Below are 21,877 nucleotides of genomic sequence, written 5' to 3' on the forward strand. Positions count from 1 at the left end.
AACGGAAGAGTGAGAGAGGGAGCTATCTTGAAGAGTACGACTGTTAATGAAAGCCTGGCTCAGTGGTTTACAATTTCACCTCCAAGTCAGAAGGGTTGCGGATTGAAGCCCCGATTTTAAGCTCGCAGCTCAGGCTGACCCTCCAGTGCAGTGCTGGGGGGAGTGAACGTTGTCAGAGGTTCCCTCCTGAGCAATTAAATGGGACATTAAACCGAGTTCAACGTCTGTGTCCGTTGAGGTGGACGTTAGTTTCTCTCTCCCGGTGTCCTGGCCAACCATGCCCTGGATCATTCACTCAGATGTTGTGTGAGTGTGTGTGTGAGTGTGTGCAACTTGGCTGTGCTAAAAAAAGCTTGTGCGTACAGTCACTACATGAGCTGAAAAGCAACCTTAAGCACTTTGAGATGGTTTCGAAGCTGCAAAAAAAAGGTTTTTGTTTTCCTCTCCAAGGGAAAGTAATTGAAGCGAAGTGATGGGACACTAAGCAGGTCTCTGGCACTTGAAGGAATACCTCCACGGCCTGGCCTGGTTCCTCACCTCTCAGCCTGGGTATACGCCAGCCAGTCCACACAAAGGAGCAGTGTTTCCAAGCAGCAGCTGCAAATCCTTCCAACTCTTCTCCCCCCCTCCCCCCTTCCCTCCTCTTCCTTCCTCCTTCTCTCCTCCACATTCCTCCCTCCTCACCCCCCACCCCCCCCCACCCCTCACCATCACCCCCTCTACCCCTCCCCCCCCAAAACAGCAAGACGGACCCAAGTCGCCTAGAAGCATCTCATTCCCACTCGAGACTGAAACTGTCGAGCAATGACCCCTGAGCAGTCGAGAGTCTTGGGGTCAAAGCGCTGCAGGGCAGGAAATCTAGAGAAAGTGTGTCTGTAATTTCTCAGTAAAATATGTCCAAAGTCCCTGGCCACACAAAGCATAGCATTCCTCCCTGAACCCAGGCTCGTGTAACCCAATCTCTTCCTCCCCGCCAAGCAAAGCATCCTGGAGACACGGCAGGTTCGGGTGCCCAGAATTCAGAGAGCGTTAAATCCCATCCGACGGAGGGGGCCGAGGTGCAGCAGTTCCAGCACGGCAATGGGTTATCAGATCGCATTTGCCCTTCTTGTCTTAACCTTAAGACTCCACCACCCGCTGCCTCCACTCGGCTGGCTCCGGCCTCCTGCTCGCCTCGTCCCCCGCCCCCCACCACCACCTCCACCACCACCCCACCCGCCGAGACACCCAGCCTTGGCTTCTTCAAAACCTTCCTTTTTGAGCCGTCACCTCCTACCCACGCCCTCCCTGCCCTCCACCCCCTCCTGATCCCAACCCCCTGCTCGAGTCCAAATCCCTGACTGTCCAGCGCCTTGGGACGTCCTCCCTTACGCGAAAGGAGCTGTGTAAATGTAAGTTGTTGTTGTTGTCGTCGTCCTGTGGGACATTGCTGTGGGCAAACTGGCTGCTGTGTTGGCCAACAAAGTACACAGTCACGGCACTTTACAGTGTACCCAACGAAACTCTTTGAGATGATCTGATGATGCTGTCTCAAAGGCAGGGATTTGTTTGTTATTATCACCACCGCACGCTTACAGTTTTATGCTTATTTTCTGTGGCCTTGTCTGCCCCCTGTCAGGGAAAGGCTCATTCCCCACCAATCTCCCACGCCTCCACCGTCCCTGTTAATTATTTTGTCGTTAATTCAAACACCTCGCTGGAACTGTCTGTCCGCTCAGCATCGCGTCACGCAGTCAGTCAGTCACTCGCAGGGTTAAGCATCACGGTTATTACTGGGAGCACATACTTGCTAACAGTACAAAGCTCTCCTTTAACACACTCCCTCGACCTCCAGGGCTATATTTTTCAGAAGCGCCCGAATTAATTTACTGCTTTCGTTGAAGTCAGCTCTCGAGCAGCATTCTGAAGTGTTTGGGTTGGATTTGAGCCCAGAGAAACAGCTCTGCTTATAAAGTGGAAATTCTTCCACTCGCATCCAGGGATTTAATTAGCCAGCCGAGGGGTGCACACACTGAGAGCTCTTTGTGTTTCATGAGGGGCTGTGAGTCACTCCAGTGAAGAGAGGTGGGGGAGAGGGCGAGCGTGGCAACGGCAGCTCTTGTGGACCTGAGGAACATCCAAATCTCGGCCTGTGTGGCAGTTTTTGCCTTGAAATTTAAGACCGTGCATTTATCCACTGCTTATATTTGGTCAGCCAGGTGTTTGACACACCATGGATCCCATCGCCAAACTTAACAGTCTCCATAACCGCACAGAGGTCCACATATGTATGTTACCGACACGTGAAAATACCTGCATTTTAAATGGAATGCGCGCTCTCTCTCTCTTCTGGAGGGAGACATCCTGCTTACCTAATTCCGGAGAGTATTAGGCGCACGTTGGCAAGAGCCAAGGGCTTGGAGTAGCCCGGAATATGCATTGGGGAAACTGGTGGAGTCTAACCAGCTAAGACCGTATAGCTTGCCATTGAGAGCACTGCTTGCCCAGTTAGGACCACCCTACCCATTAGGGTTTGGGCTTGCAGGGTTAACAGGAGCTGAGTGGGAAGAATCCCTGCTCCCAGTGACTGGTCTGCCCTTCAAGGCCCTGCTGATAAGCCAGGCTGGCTGGAGGGAGAAGGGAATAGAGGGCATGTGAGTGAGGATTAGGAGTGAAAGAGGTTGCTGTGCAGTAATAACCCTAGCAGGGACAGGTTGGGCGGAATGGCCTGTTCCTGTGCTGTAATGTTCCCTTCGGCAGGGAATGGCTCTATCCGAAGCGGGATTCAGCCAGTGGGACACCGGGTTAATAAAAATAAAACTTGCGTTTGATAGAGAGCCTCATCACATTGTTGAGACATCTAAAAGCGCTTCACAGGATGTTCTGTAAAGTGGATCGACTGTGCATTTTGTGGGCGAAAAGAGGCAGCCAATTGCGCACAGCAGCGTCCCACAAACGGTCATGGATTGAGTGACCAAATTTTTTTTGGTGTACAATAGCGAACGAGCAATCCGCCAATGGATTAACAACCCAGGTCCCTGCTTACTGTTAGGTAAACCGAGGCGTGTGGAGTGAGGAAACGTGGCTGAGGTTTCACCTGCCTGGGAAGCAAGCCAGTGTCCTCTCGCTAGCGAGGCGAGCGCGCTAACCACTACGCTACGGGGACTCCGATACAGTGATTGTACTTCGCGATCAGCTGAAGTCAGAGACTTCAGAAATAATTGCACCAATCTTGCCCTCCTCTTCTCAAACAGCGGAGAAGCTAATTGCTTGGTTCCTCTCCTGTCTATAATTCTCTAAATGTAATCCACTTTGAGCACAATGTAAAGCACCCTTCGCCAGGTACTTGGGGAAGAGATTTGCTCGGCATCTCATTTTCAACAGGAGCCACTTCAGGTAATGGAGTGCAGGGTAATGGCGCTGGCGCAGGAATTAATGACTTGGTTGGCACGGAAACGGCACAGCGCCAGGCGGACAAAAAGCTGATACTCTCTGCTGGTTGTCGTATTGGTCAAATAGCTTCATTTCGGATTTCTCCACTCTCTCCCCCCTTTCTCACCCTCCCCCACCAAGCCCCCCACCCCATCACCTCAAAGCATCCTCCTGCCCTCACCCAATACCCACGCTCACGTACCACTGACTCAGAAGGTCGTGGGGACGTTGATCTCACGGTCCAGGCTGATGCTCCAGCACAGAGCTGGGAGGGAGAGTGCCGCATTGTATAGAGGTGTGGTGCTCCCCCCAGCATCAGCCTGGACTTCCAGCTCAAGCTCTCCGACGTGGGGCTTAAACCGCAATCTCCTGACTGAGCCGGGCTGCATTTGGGGTCCGCATTACTCCAGGGCACAGCTGATGAAACACAGCCCAGCCTGGCTCATCGGCAGGACTTGGTAGGGCAGCCTAGTCACTGGGGGCAGGGAAACCTCCCGTTCAGCTCCTGTTAACCCTGCAAGCCAAAGCCCTAATGGGTTAGGGTGGTTCTAGCTGGACAAGCAGTGGGAAAGCTAAAGACAGCAGACAGCAATATCAGTGACAAGCCATATCAAATGCAAGGATTATTATTATTATTGCGGTTTTAGCTGGATAGACTCCAGCAGTTACCCTCAACGCACACTCTGGGATCCCCAAGCCTTGGCTCCTGCCAACCTGCGCCTTATACTTTCCGGAATTAGGTAAGCAGGAGACGCCCCTCCAGGGAGAGAGAGTGCACATTCCATTCCAAGAATCTATCTGTGGGATTTCCATGGATTTCGGTGGTACGTGAGCGTGGGATGCACAGAATTCTGTTTGGTTTGGAGACTCTTAAGCACGGCGATGGGTTTCCGTATGTGGTTTAGACACCCGGCTGAGCAAAACAAAATTTTAAAAACTCGCAACCGGTTCGACGTTGCCAAATTGCTCCCGCTGTGTGAGAAAACAGGCAACTCAGGAAATAAAGAGATCAGTTCCTGTGATGGTGTTGTCAGCCATCCGGTCGGTGAGTCCAGGGACATGACTGCGGGCGACAAGATGGGAAGGCTGATGTCTAACCTCATTCCAGTTATCAAAGTGCTGGTGAAATCATCATGTATACTGGGATTCACTGACCTGCACGAAGCAGACTCTCTAATCCCAGGCTGCAGGCAGCGGGAAATCCACCGTTGATTCAATCCATTATTAAAAGGCCGACTGGCAGACAGGAAGTTATTGGCTTCACCAGAGCCCTGCGATGAGCAAGGAAGCAGTCAAAGTACAGAGTGTGTGTGTGTGGGGGGGGGGGGGGGCTGGGGGAAGGGGGAGAGAGGGGTGGAGGTCAATCCGGGAACCAGAGAACAAAACACTCCACAATAAATTGGTGAGTTGGTGTCGGGAGGGCATTGATAACAGATAACAATAATGTTAATGCTAATGTTAATCCTTGCATTTATTTATTTTGGTGGGCTCCGTTTTGCTCCTTGCCCCCCCACCCTGCCAGCTCCAGCATCGGCGGTGGGGCCTTCAGCCTTCTCTGCCCCCCACCGCCCTCAAAGCGCTTCACAGAATATACTGTAAAGTGGAGTGACTGTGTATTTTGTGGGTGATACGCGACAGCCAATTGCGCACGGCAGTGTGCCACAAACCGTCGTGGATTGAGTGACCACATTTTTTGGGGGGAAGGGATTAGTATCTCCATAAAGCGATCCGCTAATCGACTACGAATTGGGTTTCTACTTATTGCTAGTTAAACAGAGATGTGTGGAGTAAGGGAACTTGCCGAAGGTTTGGCCCCTCGCCCCCCACCCCCTCCCCGCCGGGAATCGAGCCTGGGTCCTCTTGCTTGCGAGTGCTTAACCACTATGCTAGGGGACGCCACAAGACTCTGTCGAACAAACCCACTGGTCACAGACCCTGTGAGAGGATTATCGAGGGAAATGGGTGCTGGGGCTGGGGGAGTGGGGAGGGTGGGGGGAGGAGAGGAGAATGGAACTGAACGGAGAGCTCTGCCAGCGAGCCGGCCAGGTACGACGGGCAGAGTGGTGGCATCCTGTGATGTGAAGCTCAGTCAGAAACCCACCGGGTGGAGATTTCCTTTTTCACGGAGTGTTTCGCAGGACCCAGAATTTGTCCAGGTCTGAAACCCAGCCTCTAACCTCAATGTCGGCTTTCTGTAAGTTTCTTTAAAGAACTTGCAGAAAATTCGCTTCAAAGGGAAGGCTGAATTCGACAATTTGCCAAACTCGGGACACTCTGAGACACTCCACAAATAGAGGCGATCTGAGACGTGAGTGGAATTTCTCTTTGTAGGAGTCGAACATCCAAACCAGGCACAGACGAACCAAGTACCGAGGAAAGCCTTCTTCCTGACTTGATGGCGTACTCTGCTCGGTTGGCTACAGCTTCCTGCTTGTCCCTCGTGGCCTCCGCTCTACCATCGGCGGCAGTGCACTACACCCCTAAGTTTTGGAACTCGCTCCCTCAATCCCTCCACCTCGGCCCCTCCTTCCCCATTTTCAGAGCGCTCCTGAAGACCTTCCTCTTCGACCCTGGTTACGGTCATCTCCTCCCTTCCCTCAGGCTCGGCGTCAGGGTTCGCCAATCTTAAGTGCTCCGAGATGCTGCCCTGTGTGAAGGGCGCTGTGTAAATGCAAAATGTTGTTATTGTTGTACTGTGGTTTGCTCGGTTTTCAAGAGGAAACATGGATAGAATCAAATCTCACGTCCTCAATTTATGATAGAAATTAGATGTCTCTCCCTCCCTGAAACTGAGACACTGATTAATTGACAGCAGAACTCCCTGCTGAACAGACAGTGTAGAGGGAGTTTTACTCTGTCTCTTAACCACGCTCTCACTGAGCTGGGAGTGAGGACAGATACTGTAGAGGCAACTCTCCATTTGAATCCCATTCGCCTGCTCTCTCCCCATCGTGTCTGTGCTGGTGCTCGCTTCCCCACTGGAGCTCTCTATTCTAACCCCATTCCCTGTACTCTAATCCCTTCGGATGAGGCATTAAACCAAGTCTGTGTCTGCTCTGGCGGATTAAAGTTGAAGGCTCCACAGAGCTATTTCCCAACAATCCCACAGAATAAATTGGGTCACTCACACCATGGCTGTGTGTGGGACATCGCTGTGTGTGTATTGGCTGCTGGGTTCACCACAAAACCACATAGTGACTGCACCTTACAGTGAATCACTCCGAGACACTGGCAGGTGAACAGCCAGGGGAATTATTATTGTCTCCTGTTCTAAATTTCTCCACCAACCAGTCACTGCGGGCAGGAAATCCTCCCACTCAGCTCTTGTTAACCCTGCAAGCCAAAGTGCTGGTGCGTAGGGTGGTTGCAGCTTGCATTTATATAGCGCCCTTCACGCCGGATGGCATTCTCAGAGCGCTGAAGCAGTGGGAAAGCTTGCCGGACAGCGAATATCAATGGCAAGCGAAAAGAGCTTTAGCCGGTTAACCCAACACACACTCTGAGGTCCCCGAGCCTTGGCTCTTGCCAACCTGCGCCTAATACAACCGGGAGAGGGAGAGAGCAAGCATTCCATCGAAACAATCTGAAGAGCTCCGAGGCGACTGGAAAAAAAGAACACCAGGCGCCCCGGGTCACACACGACCACACCTTCCACCGACCGCGCACCTGGTTGAAACCGGTCCTGTCACTGTCTGTGACTCAATCCTCAAATGATAGGTGTCTCTCCAGAGCCGTTGCGTCCGCGCCCGTCTTGCACAATTGTCTGATCGCAGAGTGACGGTTGTCTGCTGTCTCCCGGCCGCGGTCCGCGCAGGGCAAGGCCGCCATTTTGAAACATTTCCCGGTGTTATTTCAAAACCTTCGCTGCAAGCTTTTCCCTCGAGTTTAGAAGGTTGAGGTTTGACCTGGTTGAGGTGTTTAAAATGGCAAAAGGGATTGGACAGGGTAGATACAGAGAAACATTTTGCTCTGGTGAAGGAATCCAGAACAAGGGTGAAGGAGGTGGGGGTGATGCGGTGCATTGTCTCAAAATTAGAGTCAATTTAGGAGTGAAATCAGGAGGTAGTTTTTCACCCAAAGGGAAATCTGGAACTCTCTCCCCCAAAAGGCTGTGGATGCTGAATCCATTCACATTTTTCAAGGCTGAGGAGGACATATGTTTGTTAGGTCAGGGTATCAAGGGATACGGGGCAAGGGCGGATATGTGGAGTTGAGCTCAGTCAGATCAGCCATGACCTTACAGAATGGAGGAACGAACAGGCTCGAGGGGCTGAACAGCCTATTCCTGTTTCTTAAGTTTTTTTTCCCGCTGCTGTCCAGCTAGGACCACCCTACCCATTAGGGGGTTTTGGACAGGGCAGGGCAGGGTTAACGGCCTCAGTCGTGCTCGCTCAATGGCAAGCTCTGTGCTGACCCTGCTAATGGGTAATAATGACCCCTGATGGAGCCTGATAATAATAATAATCCTTGCATTTGATATAGCGCTTTTCACGCCTTCTCGATGATGTCGAGCCGTTGGGAGGTGACCGTAGGCACGGTCGAAAAGGAAAGCCCGTAGAGTTTCAGGACGTAGTAGCAGAGAGCAGGAGACCGGAGCGAGCCGAGTGGAGGCGAGTAAGATGTTGGGAGGTGCCAGGGTGTGAAGGGATTTAAAGACGAGTGAGAGGGTCTTGAAATCGATCCGTTCGGCGATCGGGCGCAGGTGGAACGTGGCGAGGACCTGTGCGGTGGCAGTGTAGAGTTTAGTGCGGGTGAGTATGTGGGCGGCAGAGTTTAGGATTAAGTGGATTTTGTGGCTTGTGGAGGGAGGAGGGCATTGGAATAGTCCTGACTTTTGTAAGGTTAAAAAAACACACGATAAGATAAAGCCAGCACCAGACAAGCTCTCACGATCAGTCATCTCGATGACACTTTAATAAATAACGTGGCAAAAGTTTACACGTGTGGAGGGAGGGTTGTCAGGGCTCTCTCAGTCCAACAAATGTACGTCACACAAAGTACCACACACAGGATTAGGCAGTCAGCAACCGTTACTGTCACTTCCCAGTCCCCCGCCCTATCCTGTCACACTCTACCCAATCATTCCCTTATATTCTCATCTCCTGTGGGGGGGGGCGAAGAAAATATATAAGAGCAATGTAAATCAGGGAAACCACCCCCCTCCCCCTCGCCACCCTCATCCCACTCTCCCCCGTCTAACACCTCCCGAAATCTGCCCTCTTCCCCCAGCCCGCCCACACTAACTGATCGCTTCAGATATTCCATGTCTGACCAGTGCTGGCCAGCGACTGGGACGTTCTAGAAAAAAATTAAGATGATTTTGGGGGAGTTGTTTTTGACAGAGGCTGAACGGGCTTCCCGCTGGCGGATGTAAAGAGTGCCCGCTCAGGCTGCCAGGATACAAGCTCCCCTCGGGCTTGTGACTCGTTTATAAAAACTACCTTTTCTTTCTGATGTGTCAGTTTATGTGTCCGTGTGTGCACACAAGTGTCTGTGTATGTGTCCACCCACGGGTGTTCACATGTGTCTGTACGTGTGTGTCTGTGTGTGTGTGTGTGTGTGAATGTGTCTGCAAATTACCACGTTATGTGTCCCAATGGTTACACACCTATAGTGTGTATGTGTATAGGTATGTACGTCAACGTGTGCTTCTGTGTTTGTGTGTTGTATGTGTCTCTGTTGTGTGTGTCCGTGTATCCGTGTCTGTGTATTGCGCATGTGTATTATGTCAGCACCTTGGAACGTCCTCCCGACGTGAAAGACACTACCCCTGTTGTCTGTGTTGTGTGCGTGCCTGTGCATTGTGTGTGTATTATGCGTGTTGTGGGTGTGTGTGTGTCTGTTAATGTCTGTCTCTCTGCGCTCACTCCCTCGAGTATCCACACCCCCCCACTCCCCCGAACACAAGAAACCTGGTAAAAACTGGCAGCATCGGAGACTGTTTCCCCTCCACCCCCCCCTCCCCGCCCCCCCCCCCACCCCCACATTGCCGTCGAGCTAACTGCGTCTCGCTCCTCAGCGGAGCGCTGATTAATAAACAATAACCGTAAAAATGGTTTAAAAAATAAAAGTTTAGTGATTGTGCTTTTGAAACCAAAGGAAGGACAAAACAAGGAAATTAAAAACAGTGCATCTCACAAGACCAGAAATTAAAAAATATATATAAAAAACAGGGTTACTGCGTTCCGCCCACATGCTCCCTCCCTCCCCTCCCCGGAGACGAAGGGATCTATTTACAGGAGCTTTGGGGCTTAAACGTCAATACCCCAAATGGGGCACAAATAGCTCTGGGTATTTACAGTCTGATACCCCCCCTGGCCCCCCCCCACCCCCACCCGCCCGTCCACCCACTGTGTTATAAAAAGGATTGCAATGAGGTGATTAAACCTTCACAAGACTCTAATTGTTGAGTTCCAATCATTTAATGTAGGGCTTCTTTATTCTTCCACTCTCCTCCTTGCTCTTCCCCTCCTCTGTCGCTCTCCCTCTCTCTCTCTCTCTTTCCCCTTTCCCTTCTTCTCCCCCCCCCCCACCCCCACCAAAAATTATTTTTGTTTAGAAAAGAACCACACACGATTGTTCAATGTGTAACGAAAAAGAAAGCGTCATTTTTTGTAATTTTTACTCATTGCACCAAACTGTGGTACCCAATCCTTTCCAGGCATCCGGGGAGGGTGAGACGTCTCTCTCTCTCTCTTTCTCCCCCTCTCTCACTCCCTTCCACGCTGTCCCAAAAGGCTCTCGATCACCGCTGACATCGAGGCAAATCCTCAGCTCCCAAATTCCTGCACGGACACAAAAACATAATAATAATAATCCTTACGTTTGATAATGCGCCTTATCACGTTGTCGAGACGTCTCAAAAGCGCTTCACAGGATGGATTGTAAAATGGTGTGACTGTGTATTTTGTGGGCGAAAGGCGGCAGCCAATTGCGCACAGCAATGTCCCACAAACAGTCGTGGATTGAGTGACCAAATTATTATTATTGTTATTTTTTTTTGATGGATTATTACCGCAGGAAAGTGGCAATAAAGGGAGTAAGTGACCAATTGTTTATTACCGCCGAGCCGAGGGGGAGGGGGAGGTGACCGTAGGCATGGTCGGAGAGGAACGTCTTCAGGCATGATCTGAAAGAGGTGGGGTGGAGGGACTGAGGGGGAGAGTTCCAGAGTTTTGGGGCGTAGTGGCTGAAAGCATGCCTGCCAACGCTGGAGCGGTGGGGGCGAGGCTCGAGCAGGAGGCTGGAGCCAGCCGAGCGGATGCACCGTCTAGAGGAGTGGGGTGTAAGCAGGTCGGAGCTAGGGAGGTGCCAGGGCGGGAAGGGATTTGCAGACGAGCGTGAGAACCTTGAAATTGATCCTTTCTGTATCAGATAGTGGAGCCGGGCGAGGACTGGCGTCATGGGGTGTGGCGTTTAAAGTGGGTGAGAATCCTGGCGGCGGAGCTCTGAATCAGTTGCAGATTGTGAGAGCGGAGCTGGAGAGACCGGCGAGGAGGGGTTATTGGGAGTAGTTCAAAGCAGGAGGTTACGAAGTCGTGTGGATTGGATGAAATATCCCACTGACCGATTCGGTCTCCATAATTCCGACTGCCTCGGAATCAGACGGGAACTGCGACTCCTCTGGGAGACAGTTTGGAATCACACGGTTAATATCGTCGTCCACGTGAGGCTGAGCGAGACAGTGGGGTAGAACCTGTCCGCGCTCAGGGGAACTGAGTTTGGGACATTTGTGGGACAGATATTGCCTTGGAGGAGCGGGAGCTCCGAGCCTAAGGGTCTCGGAGCGCTTGACGGTGGCGGGGAATGACTCCAAGTCAGGGGGAGGGGGCGCGGGGGAAGCGAGGAGGGACCGTAGTTAGATGCCAGGGATTGAAGAGATTTATAGAGCGAGATGACCTTCTAATCGATGCGCTCTGTGATAGGGAGGAAGCGGTGCCTGGCGAGGACTTACCTCCGGATCCTCCTCACACTCGTATGTTCCTATCGCCTGCAGGGCCGGCTCCCCCGGGGTGCGCCTCACTGCCCCGCTGCCCCCCGGCACTCCCGGCTCCCCCCTCCGCCTGCCCCCGGACCCCCGTGAGGACAGCGAGCTGGAGGAGCTGGGGTCTCGCGGGCTCTGGGCGGAGGGGAAGGTCGGACGACTGTAGGGCAGAACATCCTGCGTGACTGCGGGGAGCAACAAACACACACACACAGCTTTATCCTCCTTCACAGCTCGAATGTAGTGACTGTGCGTTGTGTGGGTGAAATGCAGCAGCCAATTTACGCACAACAATGTCCCATTTTATCTATAATATTAATAATCCTTGTATTTGATACAGCGCCTTATTACATCGTTAAGACGTTTCAAAGCACCTCACAGGATATATTACATTATGTATTATTATAATAGCAACAACAAATTACATCAATATAATGCCTTTCTGTTGGGAGGATGTCCCAAGCTGCTGGAACATATCGTAGAGTGAATTGACTGTATATTTTGTGGGCAAAATGCGGCAGCCAAATGCGCACAGCAGTGTCCCACAAACAGTCATGGATTGAGTGATCAAATTATTATTATATTTTTCAGAAGGATTATTATCCCCAGAAAGCGATCCACCCAACAACTAACAACCGGATTCCTACTTACCGCTAGTACCTGGGATCAATTCGCACTGGAAACTTTTTTTTGAGGGATTATTACACCCGGAAAACGATCTGCCAATCGACTATTATTATTATTATTATTACTTATTGTCAGGTAAACAGAGGCGTGTGGAGTAAGGAAACTTGCCTAAGGTTTCACCCCGGCCCGGGATTCAAACCCGGGTCCTCTCGCTTGCGAGGCGAGCGCTCTAATCGCTACGCTAAATACATCGGGCTCGTTGGCGGTTAATTAGCTAATCGCAGTTAGCTAATCGGTTGGTACCTGGGTGGAGTTGAGCCCTGGTCTGGGAGCTTTCCCGTTTCCCGGCTTTGCCCAGGCGTGGTTTGCCGACGCCGTGCAGCTCGCTCTGTCTCTCCGGGGGGAAGCGTGTCTCGGGAGCCTCCCGCGCTCGGAAGCCCCCTCCCCTCCTCTCTCTGTGCTCCGAGGGGGGCTTGCACCCCATCGCTGGCCGTCCCTCCAGCTGAGGCCTCATCTGCTGCTGGGTGGGAGACTTGATGGCGGGCGGGGGGATGGGAGGAGGGGGCAGCTCTGTCAACCAAACACAAACAGGAAATCAGGCAATTCTATTTTTGGTCTGACACAGGCGGAAACCCATCACCGTGTTTAAGTATCTCCAAACCAAACTGAGAATTCCACGCCTCCCGCCTACACACGGGAATCCCAGAGATAGATTGTGGGAATGGAATGCGCTCTCTCTCTCTCTCTCTCTCTCTCCCCCTGGAGGGACCCATCCTGCTTACTTAATTCCGGAGAGTATTAGGTGCGGATTGGCAAGAGCCAAGGCTTTGGGGGACCCCAGAGTGTGCGTTGTGGTAACTGCTGGAGTTTAACCAGCTAAAACTACATAGCTAGCCATTGGGAGAGAGAGCACTGCTTTCCCGCTACTTGTCCAGCTAGGACCACCCTACCTGTTAGGGCTTTGGGCTAACAGGAGCTGAGTGGGAGGATTCCCTGCCCCCAGTGACTGGTCTGCCCTTCCAGGTCTTGCCGATGAGCCAAACACAGAGCCGTTACCCCCGGTGCCTGATCATCCAAAAATATCCAGCTGGTCAGTGGTCCCGCACCCTGAGACGAGCTGGAATTTCCAATTTGGGGAGTGAGTGAGGAGCTGGGTGATTCTCAGTCACTATCCCGGGGGGAGGGGGGGGGGAGAGGGGGGAACAGTGAGAGCCACTGATAATCCCCCCGTGAGGTCAGTGAGGGGAATTAATACAGTGAGCGTGGTGATGTTGTTGAGAAGGTTATTATGTTCTCTCTGTACTGGGGCTCCCCCTCTCTTCCATCTCTGTCTCTCTTTCTTATCGTCTCTCTCTCTGACTAAGTCTGTCTGTGTGTACCTCTCTTTCCCTCTCTCTCGCTGTACGTATCACTCTCTGTCTCTCCCTGCGTCTTGCTGTCTCTCTCTCTATCTCTCTCTCTCTCTCTCTGTGTCTCTCTTTGTTTCACTGTACGTGTATGTATGTCTCTCTCGGTCCTGCTGTGTATATATGTGTGTGTCTCTCTGTCTTTTTCTCTCCCTCTCTCGCTGTCCCTTTGTCCCTCTCTCTTGATCTGTGCCAGTGTGTGTATCTCTCTGTTTCCCCCATCTCTCACTCGCTGTGTCTCCCTATATCTCTCTCTCTCTCGCTGTCTAGCTGTTTCTGTCTCTCCCTCCCCCACATCTCTCTTTCTCTGTGTCAGTCTAATCTATTGCCTGAGCTTGCAGTACTCCGGATCCCCTGAGGATCAATGCTAATATTCCGCTAATGTCTTGTAAAAGCCTTCAATTAAAACGCCTGCAGTGTCGCAATTTTGTATTAAACCCATTGAATCCATTTACTCTCCTCTCCTGGGACTCAGGGTTCAAAATTCAGGGTAGGGTCAGCCGACTGCGGACACTCTCCTCCCTCCATCCTTTCTACCTCCCCCTCTCCATTCCGGGGCAGACACACACACACAAGCACTCACACACACAAACACACAGGCATCAGAGTTCCTGAAATTCCTTATTCTTAAAATCCAAGACGGTAAAAAAAATTGCGCAGAAATCCTAAGTTCAAACTGCGTTGTGCCATTTGTTGATGATGGCTTTGAGACACTGAGCGCACGGTCTGTCAGGCTGAGAGGCACAACTGTCAGCCTGTCACACAGACGCACAGACAGACTCAGAGACACTACGCACACACACACATACACACAGACAGAAGGACACACACACACAGACACAGAGAGACACACACATACATACAGAGACATACATACATACAGAGACATAGATGTACACACACATACATACAGAGACAGAGACAGAGACAGAGAGAGACACACACACAGTCAGAGAGAGACAGAGAGACACACACACGTATACAGAGAGAGACAGAGAGACATATAGACACATACATACAGAGACACAGGCAGAGAGAGAGACAGAGACACACACAATTACAGACAGAGAAATAGACAGAGAGACACACACACACATACGGAGAGAGGCACAGAGACAGAAACACACGTACACGTACAGACAGAGAGGCACAGATAGAGACACACACACACACATACATACGTACATAGAGAGGCAAAGGGAGAAAGAGACAGACACACACACAGACAGAGGCACAGAAGCAGAGACACACACACGCATACAGACCGACAGAAAGAAACACACAGATGCACACAAACAAAGACAGAGAAACAGACATACACCCGCACAGACATACAGAGAGAGAGAGAGAAAGATACAGACAGACGGACTGAGTGAGCGAGAGGGGAGAGCAGGGTTTGACAGTAAACATTAGTTGGACGGATGCTATCTGGCCCCATTCATAGCATCTTCTGCCCCGGTATCTCTCACCACTTAACTATCTCACCCGATGCTTCGCAAGCAAGAGGAACCAGCCTGTGTGCTTATCTCGCCTACTTAACATGTGGAGTGCCACCTCTCTTCAGCACTGTGAGAGCGGGCTGCAGTGAACAGCAAGCGAGGCACTCGGCAGCTGGCTGGGGCTGGCACACACGCACACAGAGGCACTGGTGATCTGCCAGTCTGATCTCATCCTGCAACCTGGTGTGCTCCCAGTCTCTGGGACATGTCTGCTCCCGCAATCTCCCCCAAAATCCTTCTCGGAGGAAGGAGAGGGAGGAAATTCCACATCATAGGATTTTGTAGAAGCAACGAAGGAGGCCATTCGGCCCACAGTGCCTGTGCCGGCTCTTTGAAAGAGCTACCAACCAGCCCCACTCTCCAGCTCTTATCCCACAGCCCTGCAAATTCATCCTTTTTTATCGAATCTGCTTCCACCACCTTTGCAGGCAATGAATTCCAGACTGTGACAACTCTCTGGGTAAAAAAATTCTCGTCTCGCCTCTGTTTTCTTTGCCAATTAACTTAAATCTGTGTCCCCTGGTTACCGACCCTCCAGCCAGAGGAAACAGTTTCTCCCTATTTACTCTATCAAAACCCCTCATAATTTTGAACACCTCCCCTCAACCTCCTCTGCTCTGAAGAGAACAATCCCAGCTTCTCTAGTCACTCCACATTTCCTGAGGTAGAGCTCGCTCTGTTTGGGGTGGGGGGGGGGGCAGGCCGGTCCATTGGGAATGTGTACAGTGGGAGCGTGGACAGTGGGAGCGTGTACGGTGGGTAGAGGGTACAGTGGGCAGTGTGTACAGTGTGGGCAGTGGGTACAGTGTGGGCAGTGTGTACAGTGTGGGCAGTGGGTACAGTGTGGGCAGTGGGTAGAGTGGGCAGTACGTACAGTGTGGGTAGTGCGTACAGTGCGGGCAGTGGAGAATGTGGGAGTGAGGTACGATAGACCCCCAGTGTGTGGATACACGGATCCCCAGTGTGTGGCTATCCAGGTGACACTCAGACATATGTACCGTCAGTGAAGAGGTCTCTGCGGAGGTGAGCCGGGGGGTGTTTGGATTTCTTGCCGGGTCGGCATTTCTGCAGGACGGCGGCGCTGGCGTTACTGTCGGTGGAGAAGGGGCTGGTCGGTCGCGGACCTTGAGAGGAGCCCTGGAGCCGCCGGCCTGCATATGGTAGAGATGGCAGAGAGAGAGAGAGAGAGAGAGAGGGTCAGCTCAAATCTGCATTGCATTGGAGAGCATCGTTCTGCACTCTCACCCCCTGCCCCGCATCACTCACCCCTCACACCGCTCACCACATCACGCCGTCGCCCATGTATCGCCACGCCGTGTGCCCATGTATCTCCATGCTGTGTGCCCGTGTATCTCCACGCTGGGTGCCCGTGTATCTCCACGCTGGGTGCCCGTGTATCTCTACGCTGGGTGCCCGTGTATCTCCACGCTGTGTGCCAGTGTCCATATATCCGCACGCCTGTGTATCCGCACTTTGGGTATTTCTGCATATCCGCATGGCGGGTACCCATGCATTCGCACACAGTGTTCACTTGCATCCACACGCTGTGTGCCTGTGTTCTGCATGCTCTGTGTCTGTGAATCCCCACTGTGTCTGTGTGTATCTGTGCTGTGTCTGTGTATCCGCTCTGTGCCTGCGTATCCGCGCTGTGTCTGTGTATCCGCTCCGTGCCCGTGTATCTACTCTGTGTCTGTGTATCCGCTCCGTGCCTGTGTATCTGCTCTGTGCCCGCGAAGCAGGGCTGATCAGCAAACTGGAACTTAAGGCTCCTCTCGGGCAAAGTGATCATAATAAGATGGAATTTAACATTAAGTTAGAGAGAGAAGTAGTTAAGTCCAAAGCAAAGGTCTTAAATTTAAGTAGAGCCAACTTTGCGGGTATGAGAGAGGATTTAGCTAAAATAAACTGGGAAATTAGACTTAAGGATTTGACAGTAGACCAGCAATGGCAGACGTTTAAGGAGATTCCCAGCGAGCACATATTCCTTTGAGGAATACGAATGCCACAGGAAAGGTGGCCCAACCGTGGCTAACTAGAGCAGTTAAGGAAAGTATAAAGTTAAAGGAAGAAGCCTATAAAACAGCTAAGATGAGTAGTAAACCCGAGGATTGGGAGAACTTTAGGGATCAACAAAGGAGAACCAAAAAAGTGATTAAGAGGGAGAAAATGGAATATGAGGGCAAACTAGCGAGGAACATAAAGACAGACTGCAAGAGTTTTTACAAATATATAAAGAGGAAGAGGCTGTCAAAGGTAAATGTGGGTCCGTTACAGGCAGAGACGGGGGAATTACAGTAGGGGACAAAGACATGGCAGAGTCATTAAACAAGTACTTTGCTACTGTCTTCACCTTAGAAGATACTGAAAACCTACCAAGAATAGAGGGGAACCAAGAAGACAATGCAACTTGGGGAAATTAATAATTTTAGGTAAATTGTCAAGTCTTAAACCTGATAAATCTCCTGGACCTGATGGCCTACATCCTAGGGTTTTAAAAGAGGTGGCTACTGAGGTAGTGGATGGCTTGTCTTTGATCTTCCAAAATTCTCTGGATTCTGGAACGGTTCCCATTGATTGGAAGATTGCAAACGTAACACCACTATTTAAGAAGGGTGGGAGAGAAAAGATGGGGAACTATAGACCAGTTAGTCTGACATCAGTGGTAGGGAAAATTCTTGAGTCCTTAATTAAGGATGTTGTTATGGGATTCCTGGAAGACCATAACAAGATTAGGCAGAGTCAACATGGCTTTACAAAAGGGAAGTCATGCTTAACTAATCTTTTAGAGTTTTTTGAAGATGTATCTAGCAGGTTAGATAGGGGGGAACCAGTAGATGTAGTATATTTAGATTTTAAAAAGGCATTTGACAAAGTGCCACACAAAAGGCTATTGCACAAGGTTAAGGCCCACGGGATTAATGGGAACATATTAGCATGGATTGAAGAGTGGCTAACGGGTAGAAAACAGAGAGTAGGGATAAACGGGTCATTCTCGAATTGGCAGGATGTGACTAGTGGAGTGCCACAAGGATCAGTGCTTGGGCCTCAGCTATTTACAATTTACATCAATGATCTAGACGAGGACATTGAATGTAACGTATCTAAATTCGCGGATGACACTAAACTAGGTGGGAGAGTAAGCTCTGAGGATGATGCAAAAAGATTGCAACGGGGTATAGATAGGCTCGGGGAGTGGGCGAGTAGGTGGCAGACGGAATTTAATGTGGGGAAGTGTGAAGTTATTCACCTAGGTAGCAAAAATAGAAAAACAGATTATTTTCTAGGGGGGAAGAGATTAGATAGTGTTAGTGTTCAGAGGGATTTGGGTGTCCTTGTACACCAGTCTCAAAAAGTTAGTTTGCAGGTGCAGCAAGCAACTAAGAAGGCGAACGGCATGTTAGCGTTCATTGCAAAAGGTTTAGAGTACAAGAGTAGGGAAGTCTTGCTGCAACTGTATAGGGCCTTGGTGAGACCGCACCTAGAGTATTGTGTGCAGTTTTGGTCTCCTTATTTAAAAAAGGACATACTTGCCCTAGAGGGGGTGCAGCGTAGATTCACTCGGTTAGTTCCTGGGATGAGGGGACTGACCTATGAGGATAGGCTGAATAAACTAGGGCTATATTCTCTAGAGTACAGAAGAATTAGGGGAGATCTTATTGAAACATATAAGATTCTTAAAGGGCTGGATAAAGTAGACACTGAGGGACTGTTTCCCCTGGTAGGAGAATCTATAACCAGGGGTCACAGTCTTAAAATTAAGGGTCAGCCTTTTAGAACAGAGTTGAGGAAACATTTCTTCACTCAGAGGGTAGTGAATTTATGGAATTCACTACCCCAGAAGGCTGTAGATGCTCAGTCCTTGAACATCTTCAAGGCTGAGACTGATAGATTTTTAAAAATAGAGGGATTAGGGGATATGGAGATAAGGTGAGCAGATGGAGTTAGTTTAGAAGGTAATCAGAGTTAGGTCAGAAGACCAGCCATGATCTTATTGAATGGCAGGGCAGGCTTGAGGGGCCGAATGGCCTACTCCTGCTCCTAATTCTTATGTTCTTATGTATGTATCTGCCGTGTCCGTGTATCCGTTCTGTGCCCACGTATCTGCTGTGTCCATGTATCCGCTCTGTGCCCGCGTGCCCGTGTATCCGCGGGCCTGGAGAGAGAGAGAGAAAGAAAGAGAGAGCGGAAGATAGAGGGAGAGAGATAGAGAGAGAGACCGAGACCGAGTCACTGAGACAGAGAGCGAGACAGACTGTGCTCGTGTTTCCACGCGTCTCACCCTCATGGCCGCGGTGCCGTGTGACCTTCAGGCCAGCGTACTCAGCGGCGGCTGCCACGGCCTGGGCGAAGTCTGCGTCCGTGAAGAAGGAGCCGTCGGAGGAGCTGTCAGCGCTGGAGCGGCCGCTGGACGAGGGGTTGTCCTCGGAGGCCGAGCCCCAGCCATTGATCATGGAGCCGGTCAGGGAACTCTCCAGGTCTCCCAGGCTGGAGGCCGGGGTCCGCTCCAGCCCCGGCAACCGCAGCCGAACCCCCGCCTGCACCCGAGCCACCTCCAGATCCAGGTCCAGATCCCCCTCCCCCCCCTCCCCTTCACCGTCACCCTCCTCCTCGGGAGCGTCTGTGTCCATGTCTGACACCAGAGGCCCCGAGATGTAACCGTACGTGTGCGGGGGGGAGATCGGTCGCGGGGGAGGCGGGGGGCTGACTGGGTTCCTCCTGGAAAACACAGAGAGAGAGAAAGAGAGAGTTAAGTGTGCGAGAGAGCAACTAAAAGAGAGTTAAGTGTGAGAGAGAGAGATTGAAAGAGAGTTAAATGTAAGAGAGAGAGACTAAAATAGTTAAGTGTGAGAGACACTAAAATAGAGTTAAGTGTGAGAGAGAAAGACTGAAAGAGAATTAAGTGTGAAAGAGACTGAAAGAGAGTTACTGAGAGACAGAGAGACTGAGACTGAGAGAGAAGAGAGACTGAGGGAGACTAAGAGAGAGTTACTCAAAGACAGACAGAGACTGAGAGAGACTGAGAAAGACAGAGGGACTGACGGAGAGAGAGAGCTTCTGAGAGACAGAGAGCTAGAGAGAGAGAATGAGAGAGACACACACAGACACGTAGACAAAGTTATAATAATAATATAATCCTTGCATTTGATAATAGCACCTCATCACATTGTCGGAACACCTCAAAGAGCATCACAGGATATATTGCAAAGTGAATTGACTGTGTATTTTGCGGGCAAAGTGAGTTACTGAGACAGAAAAAGAGGCAGAGAGTTACTGTAAACAGAGTGACAGACAGAGAGAGAGGACGCGAGACACAGAAACAGAGCTAGAGAGAGGGTGAGAGAGAGTCACTATAGACAGAGAGAGACAGGGACAGATAGACAGAGGTGGGGGGGCTAGAGGGAGGGGTGGGAGCAGTGTTCACTGACCTGTGGTCACTGGTGGGCTGTGTGTGCGCGTGCGCGGGGATGTGTGTGTGTGCTCGCGCGCGCGCGTGTGTGTGGGGTGGGGGAGAGAAAGGGGCAGAGGGAGGGTTGGGGTGTGTGGCGTCTGACCTGCGATCGCTGGCGGGCTGTGTGTGAGGTGGGGGCTCCTCAGTACTGTCGAGTAACATAGGAATGAGCTCCTCCTGTGGGGAGGGGGTGAGGGTGGCCGTGGACTGGTGACTGTAGGACACGGCCGCTGGCGAGGACGCTGCCCCGCGGATAGGTGGCGTTGGCCCCCGCTCATCTTCATCGTCCTCCTCCTCCTCCTCCTCCTCATCATCTTCCTCCAGCCCGTCCGGCTCCAGGTACATGCGAGCCGGGGGCAGAGGGCACAGCTCCATTCGCTCGTAACTGCAGACAAAGAACCACAGAGACACAGGATTGGGTGGAGTTCTGTAGCGTGGTGGTTAGCTGACTCGCCTCACAAGCAAGAGGACCCGGGTTCGATTCCCGGCCGGGGCAAAACCGTAGGCAGGTTATCTTACTCCACACGCCGCTGTTTACCTAGCGGTGAGTTAGGAACCCGGTTGTTGGTCGAATGACGGATTGATTTCCAGGGCTAATAATCCCTCGCAAAAAAGAAATTAATGTGGTCACTCAATCCACTACTGTTTGTTGGATGCTGCTGTGCGCAATTGGCTGGGACGTTTTTCCCCACAAAAATACTACACAACACTTTATAGTACATTCTGTGAAGCGCTTTGAGACGTCTCAACGATGTAATAAGGCACTCTATCCATTGCAAGGATTATTATATTTGTTAGGTAAGGTTATTCAGGCAAGGGCGGGTCATTGGAGTTGAGGTACAGATCAACCATGATCTTCTAGAATGGCTCGAGAGGCTGAATGGCCTACCCCTGTTTCTATCAACACAATGTAGGTGGGTTTTCCCTGAGCGTTACAAAGTTCTAGGATCTCCTACAGAGCCACAACCTGTCCCCCTACACATTCCTGACCAGAACGGAATCCAGCCTGTTCCTTCCTGATCAAACCACCAGCCCCGGGCCAGCGTGTGCGGGGGAGAGAGAGAGAGAGAGAGAGAGGCCAGAGCCACATAAACAGTGAGTGGGGTCCATATTGCCCCTGCCGGGCTTGTACAGCACAATAAAAATAATAATCCTTGCATTTGATATAGCACCATATCACATCAGAAGGACGTCTCAAAGCGCTTCTCAGGATTTACTGTCAAGTGTAGTGATTGTGCCATGCTCCCTCCCATGCCTCCTTCAAGGCACGACTCAAGACCCTCCTCTTCGACTGTGCCGCCCTCCTACCGCCCCATCTGCCCTTCCTCATCACAACCCAGCACCCCCCCCCCCCCCTCAAGCTCGAGTCCTGATCCCCGACTGTTCAGAGCCTTGGGACGTCCTCCCAACGTGAAAGGTGCTTACAAATATAATTTTGTTGTTGTTGTGTGTTTTGTAGGCAAACGCAGCAGCACAATTGCCCACAGCAGTGTCCCACAAA

At 51.3% G+C, this 21,877-nt stretch overlaps 1 protein-coding gene across 3 annotated transcripts in view; it reads right to left on the reverse strand.

The window, feature by feature from the left end:
- Positions 1-9,950: 9,950 nt before the first annotated feature.
- robo1 (roundabout, axon guidance receptor, homolog 1 (Drosophila)) overlaps positions 9,951-21,877 on the reverse strand; it is a 92,657-nt gene continuing 80,730 nt past the window's right edge. For all 3 annotated transcript variants that reach the window (XM_042334190.1, XM_042334191.1, XM_042334189.1), the window contains 6 exons: positions 20,480-20,761; positions 19,207-19,643; positions 15,926-16,078; positions 12,326-12,592; positions 11,366-11,580; positions 9,951-10,196 (listed from right to left, as the gene is read on the reverse strand). In XM_042334190.1, the coding sequence (XP_042190124.1) occupies positions 10,182-10,196; positions 11,366-11,580; positions 12,326-12,592; positions 15,926-16,078; positions 19,207-19,643; positions 20,480-20,761 (1,369 nt within the window). In that variant the 3' untranslated portion in view covers positions 9,951-10,181. The remainder of the gene's footprint in view (positions 10,197-11,365; positions 11,581-12,325; positions 12,593-15,925; positions 16,079-19,206; positions 19,644-20,479; positions 20,762-21,877) is intronic.

The sequence above is a fragment of the Callorhinchus milii genome, unplaced genomic scaffold, assembly GCF_018977255.1.
Source record: "Callorhinchus milii isolate IMCB2004 unplaced genomic scaffold, IMCB_Cmil_1.0 Scaffold4, whole genome shotgun sequence".
Taxonomy (NCBI): domain Eukaryota; kingdom Metazoa; phylum Chordata; class Chondrichthyes; order Chimaeriformes; family Callorhinchidae; genus Callorhinchus; species Callorhinchus milii.